This window comes from Grampus griseus (genome assembly GCF_964374135.1).
Source record: "Grampus griseus genome assembly, chromosome: 9".
NCBI classification, from domain to species: domain Eukaryota; kingdom Metazoa; phylum Chordata; class Mammalia; order Artiodactyla; family Delphinidae; genus Grampus; species Grampus griseus.
In genome coordinates this window covers 72,718,964-72,738,685 of record NC_139003.1, presented here as the reverse complement: position 1 = coordinate 72,738,685, position 19,722 = coordinate 72,718,964, and the positions used below count along the sequence as shown (strand labels likewise).

At 34.4% G+C, this 19,722-nt stretch overlaps 1 protein-coding gene across 1 annotated transcript in view; it reads right to left on the bottom strand.

Moving 5' to 3' along the window:
- Window positions 1-19,722, bottom strand: part of ABCB5 (ATP binding cassette subfamily B member 5) — a gene marked incomplete at both ends in the record, with an annotated part of 113,672 nt that overhangs the window by 29,171 nt on the left and 64,779 nt on the right. Inside the window, 5 exon segments of the mRNA XM_082661709.1 lie at window positions 8,024-8,107; window positions 12,533-12,610; window positions 12,805-12,909; window positions 13,870-13,986; window positions 13,990-14,013. Of these exon segments, the coding sequence (XP_082517835.1) occupies window positions 8,024-8,107; window positions 12,533-12,610; window positions 12,805-12,909; window positions 13,870-13,986; window positions 13,990-14,013 (408 nt within the window).

Sequence of the window (19,722 nt, the reverse complement as noted above, 5' to 3'; positions counted from 1 at the left end):
TTTTCACTATTGAAAGCAAAGATGTAATGAACATCTTTGTGCAAAATATTTGTGCCCATCTTTTATTTCCTAATGTTAAATTCCTAGCCTGGAGTTATATGTTAAAGGGTATATACTCTTACATTCTTCATAGATATTGTCAAATTGCTTCTCTACAAGGTGATATCAATATTCACTGAAGTATCCCCCAAATTAGTATCATCATTAAAATAACAATAAAAAGCCCTCTTTCTCCACAGGGCTCTGACTTATTCCTAAAAAACTTTTGTGGTTTTAGTTTCAAGACTGCATCTGATAATGATCCACTATTTTCCCATTTTTTTCACTGAACTATCAAAGAAAACCCCAAAAAAGTAAAAACAAATAAAAATAACAAACACCAAACAAACCACTAAATACTGAAAACTCAGACAGGTAACCCATTTTACATGCTTTAGGGCGTTATACACTAACTCTAAGCTACGAGGCTGAAATAAAAATGTCATTTGGTACTAATGCTTGCTTACACTCTGCCTCTTGAGAGTTTAAGGATGATGCAGAGATAAATGATGCTGTATATTATGGACTGAATGGTTCTACACCCCCCACCCAAATTCATATGTTGAGGTCCTGAATCCCAGTTCCTCAGAATGTGACTGTATTTGGAGATAAGGTCTTTAAAGAGGTAATTAGATTAAAATGAGGTTTTGAGGGTGAGCCCTACTCCAATATGACTGGTGTCCTTATAAGAAAAGGAAATTTGGTTGCAGACATGCTTGCATAGAGAAAAACAATGTGAGTACACAACACGAAGAAAACTATAAGTCAAGGTGAGAGGACTCAGAATGAAACCAACCATGCCAACACCTTGATCTTGGTCTTCTAAGCTCTAGAACCATGAAGAAATAAATTTCTGTTGTTTAAGCCACTCAGTCTGTGGTACTTCGTTATGGCAGCCCTTACAAACCAATATACTGTACTTGCTCCTCTCCTCCCACCCTCACCATGAGTTTCAAAGTTATATAGGTCAGATAGCTGGATGAAGAGGCTGTGGAACTTAAGTACTTGTACTGTTGAAGGTCCCACCCCACATCAGATTAACTATGGAATGCTCCTACAGCCACATAAACATATATATTTTTTGCTGTAAAATAGAAGTATTTTTAAAAATTACAATCAAGTTTTGTTAAGAATAAGATAGTCACTGTTCTTTTAATGTAAAATTTATCTAAATATTACTAAGAAATTACTTGCCATCAATTACTTGATAGCTATGTTTTTAGGCCTTTATACATTCATTAATTTCCACTTTGTACTTTCTTGTTTTGAGGTCAATGACTTTTCCTTTTTCAGATCTCAGTTTTTGGCACGATATCTATATTAACAAAAGTGGAAAACATATCCAGGGAACAGTTATTCTTTTCTGTTTGGGTATTTCCTATTAGGTGGCCATAATATAGTTCCTTTTTTCACCACCTTCCTCTGTTTTTATCCTATTTACTTTAAGATTACAGCTCTTTACAGGAAATCAAAAGAAAATGAAGTCAAAAGGTGAAAAATAGGAAAAGTTAAGACAGAAAGCATGCTGAGGATTGTAGTTTTTGAGTATAAAATTATGCGGCGTGTTGGAAAAAGAGGTAGAGGGAATTATCAGAGGCACATCAGATGAACATTTGAGAGTCACTTAAAATTAGTCTAAGGAGTATGCAAACCAACCTCATGTCTAAAAACATACAAGTGTAAACTTGCCAAATTTTTAATGGAACGGTCTTGTATTTGAGCTTTTTGTTTGGGACATAAGAACTTTCTATAAAGTGACTTGCACTTGCATAACCTTGCTTATTCAATAAGCTTGATTTATTCACTCTTGTACTAATCTGCTTCTTGAAAGTAAGATCATATACCTTTCTAAATGGCATTTTAGTTTAAGCTACCAGAAACTTACTGAAATATTCAGTCAACGCAGCCATGGACAGGCCACAAACCCTGCCTTTTGGTGATGGTAGTAGGATAAGAAGGATCTGAATATATCTTTCCTGTTCCAGGAAGAATTAACAGAAAACAACAGACATCTGGCCTTGAAAAATACTACAAGAACTAAAAGACAATTTAAAATTGCCTTAAAGACCTAGAGAAATAGTGTAGCTCTGGAAAGAATTTAGAACTGCAATCAGAGGAAATTTAATTAAACTTCTTTAGATTCTTTATCAACGTGCATGAAGATAGAATTTTTCCTTGGAAATCAAGAGCAGAAAGTCATAATTAAATAGTTCTACAGATAACAATTATTTATGGAGTATCTACTATGTCCAAATACTATGCTAAATGTGGGTCATATAACTTTGATAAGAAAGTTCCAGAGGAATGGCTGCCATAAGGAAATAAATGGAAAGATACTCAGTAAGCAATTGTAGAAATAAAATTCTATATAGCAGGATTTCTGCTTCTGGCTAACATGAAGAGAGGGAATGGATTTGTCCTCCCATCTGAAACAAATAAAAAATAGACAAAATATATGAACCAATAGTTTTCAAGATACTAGACCTAAGGCAACCAAGGGTGAAATGGGAAACAAACGAGGTGAGCCCTATGTTTGCCACGGTTTACCCCTTAAAAGAGCTTCCAGGCTTCAGGATAGGAAAGGTAAACTGAGATAGAGCCTAACAGACTCCATAAGTGGAGTAGACAAAGCTGAGTCTGGAGAGGCCAAGGAAGCTAGAGTTTGTAGCACAGAACACTGAAGAAGAGAGAGGTATACAAAAAGAGAAATCTGGATATCTGCAGAGGGTCCTCCTTGAGTATTCAACTGAACAATGCATGTGTGAGGGCTAGTCATACCAGTCATACCAAGACCATACGCTTGGTCATACCAGCCTGACTGAATAACCTCATGATTCACTGGTCATAGGGTAGAGTATATTGAAGGGTCTTGCCTCAGTTGTTGGCTCCAGTCCTGCTTAATAAATCTTAAAATCGAGACCCCCCGCAAGATCAAACTGTTCCCAAGTAACTTAACTGCATCCCAGAACAAAACAAGAATATTTCTAGAAATACAAAAATATTCAGCACCCCAAAATGCTAAATTCACAATGGGTGGCATCTACACAAAAATTACTAGGTATGACAAAAAGCACCAAAAACGACCCATAATGAGCATAAAAATCAATCAGTTGAAACTCACCCAGACAGACAATGACATTAAAAGTTATTATCATTGTATAACATACATTCAAAAAGTTAAGAGATAATGAAAATAAATGAAAACGACCCACATAAAAATTCTACAAATTCAAATGTCAGTATCCATAAAAAAAGTTTTATTGTAACACAGCCATGCCTCTTTGTTTACCTATTGACTATAGCTGTCTTAGGACTATAATGATGGAGTTGAGGGGTTGCTAGAGAAACCATATGTGCCGCTCTCCTTGCTTTGTACTGCTGCTCACTGTGATGACATTGTATATAATTTGGCAGCATGTTGAGTGCCCTGTGTGTTGCTGTACTGTGATATTTCATCCTAGTTTTAAAAATTACCATTGTATGCCCATTATCTAAAGACAAGAAAGGAAGAGAAAAGTGGACTTTGGATGTCCTGCTTTTAAGGAAGGCACAATGGACTGTGGATCACTTTGTGTTCTAATTAGATGTCACAGTGCTGTGTTTATTATGCCATGAGACTATACAGTCTTAAAAATATACAAAACAGGTCGACATTAGCAGACTAAGCACGCATCACAAAATTCCTATTTCACAGGAAAGTAACATTTATAAAAATTAGAAATGGGAAACAAATGGAATGGAAATAACACAGAATGGAATAACAGCAGAATTTCTTCATAAAACTAAAAAGTGAAAACAAGGCTGAATCTAAAGTAAGTTTCTGAGTGGCTCATTTATTAGCTAAGCAAAGAAAGTCACTCACAGATAGTGAGTTAATTAAATCATGTTTGACTGCAACAGTGGAAGAAATCTGTTCAGAAAGCATAAACTAATATCAGATGACTAGCGTTTTGATGAGAAGAACTGCTCAAAAAGTTGAGAAAAACGACAGCAATATCAATTATCAACTGAAAACCAACATAGGTCATTTTGAGTAGTTTTCCCTGGCTCTTGATGGGTTGACATATGTTACTGATACTGCTCAACTGTTGGCTTTTTTGAGGAGTAGATACTGAGTTTGAAGTGACTTTAAAATTAGCTGCTATGAATAGTCTGTGTGGAACAACTGAAGGTGAGAATATTTTCAAAGAAGTTGAGAGATAAACTAGATGAGTATAACCTGAAGTGTAATCTGCTAAGATGTATTATAACTGATGGTGGCAAAAATATTTGTAGAGCAGAAAAAACAAAAAGGTTTAGTTGGACAAATTACAAAGTTTGTGAAAATGTAAGGTGTTTAAGGCCTATTGTTATTCACCCTATTATTCATTAGCAAGTATGTTGTGGAAAATAAATGAATTTATCACACATTATTGGACCAGTGGCGAAGTTCATTTGCTCCTGTAGACCTTACTATCTTTATTTCTTTTTTTGTCAAAAGTGGAAGCTGAATTTCTTGACTTGTCTTCCCAGACAACAGTTTGAGGGCTTAGCAGTGGTAAAGTTTCACTGCAAAGTTTTGAGTTCAGGGCTGAGATTGAAATTTTTTTTTTTATAGGAAGGACCACCTTTAACCACTATGGTTTTGGATATTAGCTTTTGCTGTAGACTTGATAATGTCTCAATTAATTCAACCTAAAATTGTAATGCAAAACAGCAATTATATGCCAACCTTATACTGTGGTAAAGTGATTTCAAAGACTACTCACATTGTTTGAATTATAAGTAATGTTAAGCTGTTTTATACACTTTCCATGTCAAAAAGTTAAACCAAAAGGTGAGGTCACCATTGTCCATGTAATGATACCCTAGCTCTACCTAATCAATTCACTGGGCTCTAGGAATTAATAAAGGAAATTTTTATTTCTTGGGGCAATGTAACTGTAGTTCTGATGAGAATTCTCGGAACTAACATTGTGTCTGTCGGTATATCAAGTGTACACTGTGGCATCAGTCACACACTTTCATGTGGACAAAAGTGAGGTAAGACTTCTGGTTGATGAAAAGGGGTTGCTAAAATATACAGAAATAATACTTTGTAACTTTGTGAAATTCAGTCTCCCAAAGAATTTAAAATGGCTTTATACCTTTAATAAAACTACATACTACACAGAAAATAGTCTGTTGACAGATGTACTGGCAGTAAGCCATTGCCTTGGGCTGAAATAATACCAGTTAAATTGGTTGTATTCAATCAACTATTTCAGGAATCATTTTGTCCTATAACCTTATTTCACTAACATGTTTTTCTCATGACTCTCAAAGTATCAGAACATCTAAAAATAGCCAGGAATTTATATTTTTGGTAATTAGTAAGGGCTTCAGAATAAAATTTACTGTTATTAAAGGGTTAGTTTATAAACATTCATCCTAATACATTTGATAAAATAACATGTAACTGAAATTACATGATGAAGAAACTGAGATGGAAATATCTTAAGTTGATATGATAGGATATATGACCCCAAATTATTGTTTACTGATTCATCTCTAGTGTGGTGTGTCTTTGTGATAAAAGAAATAGTGGACAACTAGGATTAGTAAATAATCTTCCTTCGATAGAAAGAGAATCCATTCAAGTTAGATATGAATCTACCTATATATGGCAAAGCAAGGGTTTATGTGAATTATATGCCAGTAGACACAGTCTTATTCTTGGAATCCTTCTTTGGTTGCTATGCTTTCCAAATTCTTCAACTTTAAATGTGCCATCAGTATTCCACCCATCTAGTGTTTAGCTACTACTTCTTATTTAATGAAAATGATTTGACTTGCCCAGAAGTTATCATGAGACCAACATTTACTAACTGAAACAGGAAATTTTCAAATGATTCAAATAGTATTAGTCAAAGGCTTATAAGGAATCACACTGACAAATATTCCCATTAATTTTTCTTGATGAGAGACAACCTTATGTATTAGAAACAACTAATGGGTATTTGGAGGGTAATGTTCGTCTTTAGCACTAATTTGTTCTTTTCATTTAAGTAAATACTGAAAGAGATGTCTCACGTATCCAGTATAGCTTATAGTAAGAATACTTATTTCACTGGATTCTTAAAAGATCTGAATGATGATAGGTAGTAAGAGAAAAACGTGCACACAGCAAAGGAAAAAAAACCAAGTTTTGTAGAATGGGGATTCAAAGGGAATTATAGGGATTGATACTTCTGCCAAAAGTAGTGAACCATTGAATTTCTAAACACAGATGTTGTTATTTATCTGATTCTATTGTGCTATGGAAGATTAATGCTATGCTCATTAGTTAACTATTAAGTGAAATTTTATCCATCATTTTCTTCCCATTTATACAAGTACAATCCAGCTCCTCAGCCTTACTTTAAAATTTAAATACTATCTAGTGAAATTTAGAGTCTTGTTTTCAAAATTATCAAAAAAAGTTTTAGGAAGAGATGAAGATGATGCCCCCTTTCCTCTTGAGCTCTTTCTACATCATAAAATTAGTTTTCCAAACCAATACAGAAGCATGTGAATATTCATAATTGTAACCAACTTGTTTTATTCTCTAGTAATATAAATCTATCCTTATATGTATATATTGAACAAAGAAGTCTTGCAAAAGTTACAAAAATTAGAATAGTGGCCATGTCCTGTGGAAATAGCTTCCAAAAGAAAATACAATTTTGAAGAGCTGTTTCAGTTGACAATTTGTTGCTCTGGTAGCAATGCTGTAATCAACATTTCAGTATTTCTAACCAACAAAAAAATACTTTTAAGATTTTTCTGTCATTCAGAGGTGCATCATTGACTTTCCTTTTCTCCCACATGAATGATAAGGAAAAAGGAAAGTCTATAATTCTTGTAGAGTTCTTATTTTAACAGAGATCAAAAACTTTACCTTACTTAAAAGTGGGAAATCTTGTTTTGCATTCCTTTTCTCAATTATAGTAGAAATCCTGCTTGTAATATACAGGTTAATTTTATTAAAATAATTGGAAGAAAACTAATAAATTACCCTTCATCTCTTCCACACTACTCTACTGCCCATAAATATTTAAGTGTCACTTTGACGTACATTATGCTCGTCATTCTGTCATTGATTTTGAATATGGTTCATAAACATGAATTTTATTTATATGTATTGTGACCAGTCATGATCACACATATCTCTTTAACTTGATCTGTATAACAACTAGCACAGAACCATTTCCAGATGCATATGAATTTAACATGTTACATATTATGCTAAATAAGATTTTATTTTCTGGGGGGAAGGAACAACTAAACTTCATTCTTTTATTAAAACTTCTAAGTTATGTGTGTGTGTTTTCATTTTGTTACTTTTTCTTATCTTACTATTTAATTCTGAGCTCTTTTCTCTAACTCATTCTTGGTATCTTCTTTAGTCCTCTGGTTATCCTATTACATGTCCTAAATCTCCTTTATTTTTGGTTAAAAATGTCCAGAACAGAAAGGCTTCTTTATATCTTTCACTGCGAGCTCCCTGTTAGCCCTGAGACAAATCTGGTCTCCTTAATGATGTGGGTCATCTCAGCATAGCTCACATATATGCACAAACACATGTGTGTACACGCATGCATGCATACCATATACATACACCATTTAAAAATAAAAGCAGGGACTTTCCTGGTGGCACAGTGGTTAAGAATCTGCCGGCCAATTCAGGGGACATGGGTTCAAACCCTGATCCGGGAAGATCCCACATGCTGTGGAGCAACTAAGCCCCTGGGCCACGACTACTGAGCCTGCGCTCTGGAGCCCGCCCCCCACAGCTACTGAAGCCCGCGAGCCTAAAGCCCATGCTCCGCAATAAGAGAAGGCACCGAAATTAGAAGCCCACGCACCCCAATGAAGAGTAGCCCCCGCTCTCCACAACCAGAGAAAGCCCGCGCACAGCAACGAAGACCCAACGCAGCCAAAAATAAATAAATAAATAAATTAAAGATAAAAGCAATATACATACTCCTTGAATTTGTGCTGTATCTATGGCTAATATTGTTGTCAAGGCTCCTGTGCTGTTTTCCTTATCATCAAACCAGGAGATATCCTAGAGAAAAAAGGGAATTAACATATGGTCATCAAAAAGATCCTTTTCTGACTTGCGATTTTGCTACATTAACTTAGAAGCCATTTGCCTGCCTCCTTACTCACAGGCGCTTAATTCTTGTAAAAACTATGGATCAAATAACTTTTGTTTCTTACTTCACAAAGATCTATATTTAGATACAAACTGAAGAACTTAAGCCCAACAGCTTGGACTCATTACCATGCTGCAATATTATATAATAATCAATGTTTAAAATGGTCATTTTGAACCACAAAATAATTTGTAATTTTACTCCACAATTTGTGGAGAGCAGATTTTACCTAAAAAGTAAAGTAATGCACAACACAGTTTAGAAATATTTCCAAACCTTTCTGTCTAAACATATAAATGATAAAAAATAAGTCTGTCTCCTTCTCTACAGGACCCAGATAGGTGAGATTTTCCCTGACACTTCATATTGCCCCTTAGATCTTATAAGTACTGGGCCTTGTGGGAAGCTAAAGATGCAGAAAGGCTGCTGTAAAAACCCTGCAGCCAAAAAGCATGCAATTTGAAGGAGACAGGTCAAAAATACAAGCAATAGGGCTTCCCTGGTGGCGCAGTGGTTGTGAGTCCGCCTGCCGATGCAGGGGACACGGGTTTGTGCCCCGGTCCGGGAGGATCCCACATGCCGCGGAGTGGCTGGGCCCGTGAGCCATGGCCGCCGAGCCTGCGCGTCCGGAGCCTGTGCTCTGCAATGGGAGAGGCCACGACAGTGAGAGGCCCGCATACCACAAAAAAAAAAAAAAAAAAAAAAAAAATACAAGCAATAAAAGCCTAACGTTATAACCAATTTCATTTTCAACAGCAAATAGAGATAGCACTTCTTAGCACCTCTCAACTTGAGGAATGCTGATTTCCTTTTATTAGTTATTGACTGTTTCCTCCAATGCACTCAAACCAGTTATATCTCTTGTGGATTAAACTACATGCAGACTGTCTCCAAAAAAATGACTGATTTTTAGTGAGTAAAGAGCAAAAGAACTGTTGGCTTACTACAACCCAGCCAGGGCCCTGATGCCCACGTTACACATTTTTGCCAACTAAGGAAACAAAAGCAAGAGAGATAGAAGGCTGTGCATTAATCATGCTGTTGTGTGAGAAGAAAGCCCCCGTGGAGGAATACGGCAGCGGCCAGGGGGATTACAACCCTGGCATGACATCACTACTCTTTAAACCCCTGTATTGGGAAGGTGTCCCAAAGAGTTTAGGGTCCTAGACACCCAAAGGGCATCTTATAGAGATCATGATACGCACTACACAGTAGCCACTTTGAGAATACAACCCGAGTCAAGAGCCTAACATACCATGAACACACATCAGCAATGACAGTAACTACAGCACTCTTGATCTAGAAGACATTACCTGTTTTTTTATTGTATACTAAAATATATATATATATTTTTTACATTGCATAATTCTTTCTATATTTCAACATGACATGGAATACACAAAGAATTTCTAGAAACAATATAAAGTAAAAATATAGAAAAAGAATTTATCACTTACTATTACATTCCTGATTCTATAGTATAGTAATTGCTATAATACGCAAGGCAAAGGATACATATATGACTAGTCTTAGTCTTTCTCTGATGTTCAGTCAGCAAGATATCCAAAACTGCTTTTCAACAAGTCAGCAATTATGCACTCTAGAGATTGTTTTCCATCATAGGCATTATATGCTAAAACACTTAGCAGAGTTTCTGGAGCACAGCTGGTATTGAGTAAAAATTAGCTTGCTTCTTCTCTTCCTGATGGTAAAATGATTATAAGCTAAGCTAGCAGGTTTTCTGATACTAGTAAATCCATTTTTTTCCTGCCAATAATTCTATTAGAAATAAAAAATTACAGTAGCACTATCATAAGTGCGTGGTATGTCTTTTCTCATTTAATCATCACAACTCTATGAGATGGATACTGACTATCCATATTTTATATATGAGGAAACAGAGGTAGTGAGAGATTAAGTAACTTGCCCAAGGCCACATAGCTGGAAAGAACTGAGGCCAGGATTTAAACCTAGGCAATCAGATGCCAGAGTTTTTAATCAACTATCCTGTTCTGCCTCCAATCTAACTGAAACGTTACAGCTGAGTTTCCTGACATGTTTTTCCTGCTTCAGGATTTGTTACCTCAAATCCTTTTGGAAGTAGCTTTTTGAGATTCCTTAGTGATCTCCACTAATGCCATCATCTTATGATTTAGTGACCCTCCACAGAAGCCCTAGCCAATCCAATTTAGAGAGAAATAGGCAAAAAAAACCTTCATATCTTTTAAAAAACCTAATAGATTTATAGGTCAATATTTATCATTAAGAAATATAAATTTAGCTTTAAACACAATAAGCAATGGATTATTTATAACCACTGAAGTCAGCGACAATTAGAACATTCTTTTCAACTGGAGGGATCTCAAGTCATCAAATAAAATAGAGATTTTATACCTACAAAAAGACCACACCTGATTCCATAAATACCTCTATTTCAACTGAGGTTTCAAAATGGTTATAAAAAGCACTGCAAGTTTCAGCATGATTTCTAAGACTTAAAATATCTTATCTTAGGGGAAAAAAAACAGGTAATAGGAGTTAGGGCGAAACTGTACATTAGGAACTTCCCTTACTACAGAGAAAAGTGAAATTCGTTAAGACATTTATTGAGAAAAGGCCAAATACATTACTCTTTTCTTTCAATTTAAGAAAGCAAATAAGCAAAAAGAGTGCTAAAGAATGAAGAGGTAAAACAAATGGTAAGCTGAAAGGGGCTCAGGTGAATTTATGGGAGAATTTAATAACATCTGCTGAATAGCACAGAGTTTCTGTCTGTTTGTCTTTCTATGTGTTTTGAAGAAGAGTTTATGGTTTACAGATTGCTGTATTCTTATGGGCAGAAGCTACTTAATCCAAGAATGTTACTGTCCTACTGTTCACGTGGCTAATGCTAGGCAACGGATTAAGATCCAGTATCAGCCATCAGGATATTTGATTAACAATATTCACTGGTTTAACTGGCTTGTGGTCTTGGGACTCCTCCACCAAAAGCATCCTGTAATCCTCTAGAAAGAAAGTTCAAAGTAATGATCGGAAAAGTTAAAGTTTATACTCTTTAAGACATTCAGGAAACATTTTCAAAAGTTCCTGAAAATTGAAAATAAATGTCCTTGAATGTATAAAAACATAAATACACAAAAACCAAAAATGACCAAAATTGTCGTGTGAAACATAGTATTAGTTAGTTAAAATCCCACCTAATTTCATCAAAGATTTGAGGTAGACATAAATTGTTCATAAAAAAAACCCCAAAAGTACAAGCTTAATGTGAGCGAGACAAGATGTGCAGTCATTAAATCATTTTATGACCCTTCAAGTAGATTTTTGTTTTTCTGAATTAAGGAGTGTCTGCAGTTGTCTCTGACAGGACCTTTTTGAGAGAAGAAGTTAGGCACCAACTGCTTCAGAGCATTAAGTTGCTATGGGAAACGTCCCACTCGCTTCATTTTATATCTTGTTGTCCTCTAAGAGCACATAAAGGTGGAGGAGTTTTGTTACTCAGCAGTCCTTTGAGCACTACTGCTAAAAGTCACAAGATGTAAAAACTGGTTTTGACAACTCGGCTGGAGTGACAGTAACTCTACTTTTGAAAAGAAATGACCCTGGCAGGAAGCTATTTGCCCCTACACGGTGAGCTCTGGTGACAGAAAGTGTGGCAAAGGGCTTCAAATGATTACTGGCTTTCAGGGTAACCCAATATACCTTGGCCTTCTGAAAGAATTTTAGAGGTGCCAGTCTGAGACATTCCTGTCATTTGCCCCCAAGACTCACTTTTCAAGATTACTATTTGATACACCTAGTTTTAGTTATTTCACAGTTGTGAATGATCAGCTGTGGCAAGCCAACCTGCCAGCTAGACTGATGTTATCTGAATTCAGAGAATGGCTGCCTTCAGAAGTCAGCAATGAAAAAACTTAAACTGTGCAGATGGATGAGAACTATAGAAATTAACTCCTTTTAAAACATGTTTCCCAAGATACTGTAGTTCTTAACACTCCTTTTCAGTTTTAATTTAGCCTCCATTCTGATTCTAGAACAACTACATTATACATTAAAAGAGATTTGTCAAGATAAATGCAAGGAACAGGGAGTGGACTCTAAACCTTGTTTTCTATAAACTGCATTTTTGAACATAACAATTTTGGACTTGCTTCTGTTAGAAAATACAGTACAATAATTCTAATACAGTTGCTGCTTGGTACACAAAAAAGGATGCTTTTAAATGATCAAAGGAAAGCTTATGTCAAGAAATTGATGTGAAGAAAAACTAAAAGCTAGAATATTTTAAAACACATTTAAAATAAAATAAGAAAAAAGCCCAACTAAACACTGACCTGATATAACATGGCTTTAAATGCCAAGTATCTTAATCTCATGGTTAAAATTTCCCCTGCTCTGCCATAAAATAATCCCTGGAAAAGAAACAAACAAACAAAAATCTACATTTATTTTTAACTGTCTTATTTATTTCTTTGGAACATTCAGTTACTATATTTACATATTTGTATTTTATTTAGTTATTATATTTAGTTACTATTTTTAACTCAAATAGGATGACATAAAACAGTAATCACGTACATATTTGTTTAATTCATTAAAAGTTTACCTGAATGAAATAACTGACAAAGCAAATAATACCCAAAATTACAAATATCATGGAATAAATTTCTGCATCATGCTTTAATGTGGTTTTATCATCATTTTCAAACATCTGAAAAAGAATAGATTTTTTTAATCAGGTGATTGGAGGAGAATATATTATAAAAGAAGGAGAAAAAACTAAAATGTCTATTCATCAGGATTTTAAAAATGAATTTCAGCACAGTAATTTCCACACATTTCTGGGGAAAAAATGCACCATTATTCTATCCTTTACATTCATTACATAAAAAAAAATTCACTACTTCAATAAAAAAAAATAATTCACTCTTAATTCTCTCACTTAAGCTATGTAAATACAGGATCAGACAAATGAGTCCTCTATCTGCTATTAATATCACCACATATTTTCAAAGAAACTATTGAAATTAGTTTTCTGATTGAGTTATTATTTCTAATAACTTCTCATAACTCAGGTTTCTTGATATTCGTCTATTCAGAGTACTACCTGCAATATGAGACCTTTATAAATTTCTCCAGAAATTGTTCCTAAAATTAGTAGTTATACATATACTGGCATCTATGTTGACACAGTGTAGCAACAGTCCAGGAGACTGAAGACTTAAGGTGGCTCTAATAAGATCCATGAATTCATCAGCTCTCCTGGGTTCCCCAGCACAATCCCAAACTCTCATTATTTCCTCTCTCTGAGCTGGCTGGTAATAAAAAATGGCCATTGTTCAGACCAGTTGAAAGAAAGAGTGGTCGTATTTGTCTCTTTTATTACTTCAGTGCTTTGGAATGCTGATACAGCACTGGAGTCAGAATTAGAAAACAAAGCAATTTCTTTACTGATTGCCCAGTCAACAAGGTCCAGCCAAACACTTCACAATAGAGGCTGGCTTATCCCCTGAGAACATTAGTTAACCTTTCTATCATGGATCCCACACTAGGGGTGACCTACTACACGTCCCAATTTTCCCCTTGCTGGGTCAAAGTATACCAAGTCTGTTCTCTCAGGTTACACATTGTTTAAAATTGTTAAAAATATTAGCAAATAAATTTTACTTACAGTTACAATTTTTGCAAAGATGATGGAAAATACTGGATGAACAGTTCCATTTAGAACAGAAGCCAATATCCCCAGAACCACAGAAGGCCATTCAGACTTGTTTAATTTAAAAATTTTTTAAAGAGAAACTTCAGGAAGACTTGTCTATAAATAAAATACCTTGGTTATAACCCCAGTTTGAGAGCATAATGGAACCTAGAGAAGTTAGCCAATCTTGAATAAATCTATAATGTAAAATGTCAAATATAATAGGTAACAGAGTAGAAAGTAGAATTTTTCTTAGAAAAATTTTACTGCCCATATTACTGATAAAGATCTCAAAACAAAATAAATTTTACACAAAAGTGACTATTTGTGCAACTTATCACCTTTTGGCATTTCACTCAGCCACTATCATTAAAAAAGTACAAATTAACCCACATGTTCTGAGAGCTAAGATTCACAAAAGAATGACAGGCATATTTTCCTTTACACCTGTTAAACTGGATTGCACATCATGCTCTAGCATAGGACAAAATCTAGATAGGAACTAAGCAGAGACAAAGATAAAAGTTTTTCTAGCATTTTAAGCTTGAAAATTTTGTAGCTTTGTGACTTATTTATGGAAATATTTTTCTAATATCTTGGTTAAAAGCTTGTTTTGGGGTTCCTATTTATAAGTTAAGTGTTGCAATATCTGAACATATTATTTACAATCACCAAGCCTCAGTTTCCTTATATTTTTGAGGAAGGTATCAGTTCCTATCTTACAGGATTTAAAATAAAAATTTTATTTTATATTGGAGGATAGTTGATTTACAATGTTGTGTTAGTTTCAGGTGTACAGCAAAGTGATTCAGTTATGCATATAACCATTCTTTTTCAGATTCTTTTCCCAAATAGGTTATTACAGAATATTGAGTAGAGTTCCCTGTGCTATACAGTAGGTCCTTGTTGATTATCTATTTTATGTGTAGCAGTGAGTATATGAGTATATGATCCCAAACTCCTAATTTATCCCTCACCGCCCACCTTTCCCCTTTGGTAACTGTAAGTTTGTGAGTGTGTTTCTATTTTGTAAATAAGTTCATTTGTATCATTCTTTTAGATTCCACATATAAGTGATATCATATGATATTTGTATTTCTCTGTCTGATTTACTTCACTTAGTAAAATAATCTCTAGGTACATCCATGTTGCTGCAAGTGGCATTATTTCATTCCTTTTTACGGCTGAGTAGAGGATTGTTTTTATTTTTTTATTTTATTTTATTAAATTTATTAATTTATTTTTGGCTGCATTGGGTCTTCGTTGCTGCGTGTGGGCTTTCTCTAGTTGTGGTGAGTGGGGGCTACTCTTCATTGCGGTGCGTGGGCTTCTCATTGCTATGGCTTCTCTCATTGCAGAGCAACGGCTCTAGGTGCGTGGGCTTCAGTGATTGTGGCTCGTGGGCTCTAGAGCACAGGCTCATTAGTTGTGGTGCATGGGCTTAGTTGCTCCACAGCATGTGGGATCTTCCCTGACCAGGGTTTGAACCCGTGTCCCCTGCATTGGCAGGTGGATTCTTAACCACTGAGCCACCAGGGAAGCCTGAGGATTGTTTTTAGAATTAAGCTTAACTCAGTATTTGAAAACAGTAAGTACCCAATAAATGTTAGCTGTTGCTGATGTTATTATAAAAGGAAGGATAATATTATGCAAAATCCCAGATCTTATACAGAGAAAGAACACTGCAAGTAGCTCTGGTATCTGCCAGTCTTTCCTGGGATCCATGGAGGGTGCTATGGGGAGGTAGTGGTCACAATAATCAGAGGATAAATAACACAATGGTGAATTCCCCTTACTCTTGTCTGGAATATGTAGAGGATTTATTTCAGAAACTTAAAAAATCTTACGAATAATTTTGTAGTGAGTAATTATTTTGAATAGGAAAGTAGACAGCGAACTACTAGGCATTTCATATGTTAAAACTTCCTCATGGCATTCACTCTTGAAGTAATGGCGTTTATGAACCTAATAACCAGAGAAAGACGTCAGGAAAGACTATAAAATAGTTTATAATTCTTGCTTTAATTTTAGTCTGGCAACTATAATAGAAACTCCATTGTTTGAACAAAAGAACTTTTAAAATTCTAAAGCCTTTAAAGTCTATTTTCAGGATTGGCTAAACCTGGGGTTACTTAATAATTTGATTACCTATTATCTTTCTTTCTGAAGTTTTCTGAAGATTAACATCATAAAGAGCCTTATTTTTCAGTTAGGTCACTGTCCAACAGAATATACAGAAATTTTAAAAGTTCCATTCCAACTCTTTGTGGAGCACTAAATACAGATTTTCTTTTTTGTCAAATTCTTTATAAAATCACCTCATTTTGTAAGGAAACTAAGGCTTAGCATGTCCTAGGAACAATACCAGTAAATTACAGAGCCAGTAAATGTAGGAGGGCGGTCTTGCTCCTACAGAATAATCTACCCTTTTGCCTCTAAAAATATAAAACAGATGGAAAAAAATGGGTATTACTTAAATAAAGTTATAAGATAGAAAAGAATAAAATGAAATAGGATCAAAACAAAATGAAAATTTTTAGTAAAATCATGAAGGACTCTGTGCTACCTAACTGTGTTACAGGTTATAGCATGTTTTAACAGAATTTGATATAAAAATATATGAAATTAGAGGCATTTTGTAAAGAGATATGAAAACATTTAAAAAAGCTAAACAAATCTCTTAAAGATTTAAAAATTTAATCTGATATATTTTAGAGCTTTATTGCGTTATAATTTTCATGCAATAAGCTGCACATATTTAAAATGTACAATTTGAAAAGTTTAGACATAACTACACACCCATGAAACCTTCACCACAGTCAACATAGTGAACATATCCATTACCCCTGTAAGTTTTCTCCTGCTTTTGTATTCCGTTTCTTCTATACCTCTCAGCTGCCAGTGCTCTTCCACTAAAACCACTCATGTGTTTTCTGTCACTATAGATTGTTTTGCAATTTCTAGAGTTTTCTTTTAATAAATGGAATCACATAGTATGTGCTCTTTTCGTCTGGATTCTTTTGCTCAACATAATTACTTTGAGATTTACTCATTCTGTTGCATGAATTAATATTTCATTCATTTTCATTGCTGAGTAGTATTCCATTGTATGGATATACCAAAATTTATCTGTTGACATAAGTTTGGGTCATTCCAAGTTTGGGGCTATTACAAATAAAGCTACTATAAATACCCACATACAAGACTTTGTGTGAACATATGCTTTCATTTCTCTTGGGTAAAAACCTAGAAAAGGAGTGGCTGGATCATAGTAGGTATATGTTTAACTTTTTAAGAAACTGCTAAATGATTTTCTGAAGTGGGATTACTAATTTTTTATTCCCACCAACAAAATGTGGAGTTCTAGATGCTCCACATCATCACCAATACTTGGTACAGTCTTTTTAGATATAACCATTCTAACAGATGTATCATGACATCTCGGTTATGATTTAATTTGCATTTCTCTAATGCCTAATGATTTTAGGCACCTTTTTGTGTGCTCATTTCCCATATGCATATCTTCTTTGGCAAATGTCTATTAAAATCTTCTGCCCATTTTTCAATTGGGTTATTGGTATTTTTATTACTGTGCTTTGGGAGTTCTTATATTCTGGACACAGTCCTTTATCACATATGTGACACAAATATTTTCTTCCAGTTTATGGCCTATGTTTTCATTTCTTAAAAAGTTTTACAGGGAATTCCCTGGCGGTCCAGTGGTTAGGACTCAGCGCTTTCACAGCTGGAGTCCAGGTTCGATACCTGGTCAGGGAACTAAGATCCATGTGGTGTAGCCAAAAAAAGGTAGTTTTACAAATAGCAATTTTATGGATTTTGGTGAAGTCTAATTTATCAATTTTTTTCTTTTATGAATTGTGTTTTTGGTGTTTATAGCAAGGAAATCTTTGCTTAATTCAAAGTAATAAAGATTTTCTACTGTATTTTCTTATGAAAAGTTTCTAACTTTAGGTTCTTCAGTAAGGTCTGTATTCCATTTATAGTTAATTTTCATCTGTGATTTGAGGTATGGATTGAGGATGAGTCTTTTGAATAGATATGTAATTCTTTCAGCATCATTTCTTAAAAGGACTATACATTCTCTGTTGAACTGCCTTTGCCACTTTCGTCTAAACAGTTGACCATATGTGTGTGGGTCTATTTCTTGACACTCTATTCTGCTCTATTGATCTATTTGTCTATTTTTGTTCCAATAGCACATTATTTTGATTACTATAGCTTTGTATTAAAAATTGGAATTAGGAATTATAAATCCTACAACTTTGTTCTTTTTAAAAGTTGTTTTATCCATTTTATCCTTTTGAATTTCCATCTAGAATCAGATTGTCAAATTTTACAAAAAAGCCTGCTAAGATGTTTACTGGGATTGCCTTGAACATATAGACCAATTTGGGGAGAACTGACATCTTAATAATATTGAATTTTTTTATTCACATACATGGTATTTCTCTCTATTTAGGTCTGCTTCCATTTTTCTTAGTAATATTTTATATATTTCAGTGTGGGGTCTTATAATCTTTATCAAATTTATACCCAAGTATTTAATATTTTTGATACTACTGTACATGACACTGTTTTGAATTTCATTTTCCTACTTTTTGTTTTTAGATTATAGAATTAGAGTTGATTTTTATATATTGATCACATATTCTGATCAGTTGTCAGCCAAACTCAGTTGTCAGTTGTAGTACCTTTTTTTGGTGTGACACCATAGTACCTTTTCTTGTGGATTCCATAGAATGATAATCATGTTGTAATTATGTTGTTTGTGAATAAAGACAGTTTTATATCTTTCTTTTCTATATGGATGCCTTTTATATTCTGGTCCTATTGCACAGGCTGGAATTTTCAGTTGAGTAGAAGTGGTGAAAGTGTACATACTTGCCTCATTCCTGATCTTTCACCATTTAGTATATTGTCAGCTGTAGATTTTTGGTTGATTCCCTCTATCAGGTTGAGAGAATTTCTTTAAATTCCTAGTTTCCTGAGAGTTATCAGGAATGGATGGTGCATTTTGCCAAATGAGCTTTTTGCTTTGATTGAGATGATTGGATAGTTTTTTCTTTTATATTTTTAGTAAGGGAAATTACATTAATTTCTGAACTTTAAACCAAGCTTGCATTCCTTGGATAAACCCTACTTGGTGATGATGTATTATTCTTTTCATACATTGTTGGTTAGATTTGCTAAAATTTTGTTAACAATTTTTCCATCTGTGTTCATAAAGGATATTTGTCTATAATTTTCTTTTCTTGTAATAGCTCTAATTTTGATATCAGAGTAATGTTGTGCTCAGAATGGAATGTTCTTCCTCTTCAATTTTCTACTTCATAGAATTCACAAGTAAAGCCACCTGGGCCTTCAGTTTTCTTTATGAAAAAGGTTTTAACTTCAAATTCAATTTCTTTTTAATTGATATAAGATTATTCAAGCTATTATTTTATTCTTGAGTAGGCTTTGGTAGTTTGTGTCCTTCAAAGAATTTGTCCATTTCATTGGAGTTGTAGGATTAGTTTCCATAAGATTACTTTATTATTCTTTTAATAGCTATAGAATCTGTAGTGATATCACCACTCTCATTCTTAATATTGGTAATTTGTGTCTTCTCTCTTTTCATTTGCTCAGTCAGTCCAGAGCTTTTCAGTTTATTGATGTTCTCAAAGAAGCAGATTTGGATTTCATTGATGTTTCTTCTTTATAATTATTTTCTTCCTTTTAGTTTCTTTTTTTTTTTCTTGCGGTATGCGGGCCTCTCACTGTTGTGGCCTCTCCCGTTGCGGAGCACAGGCTCTGGACATGCAGGCT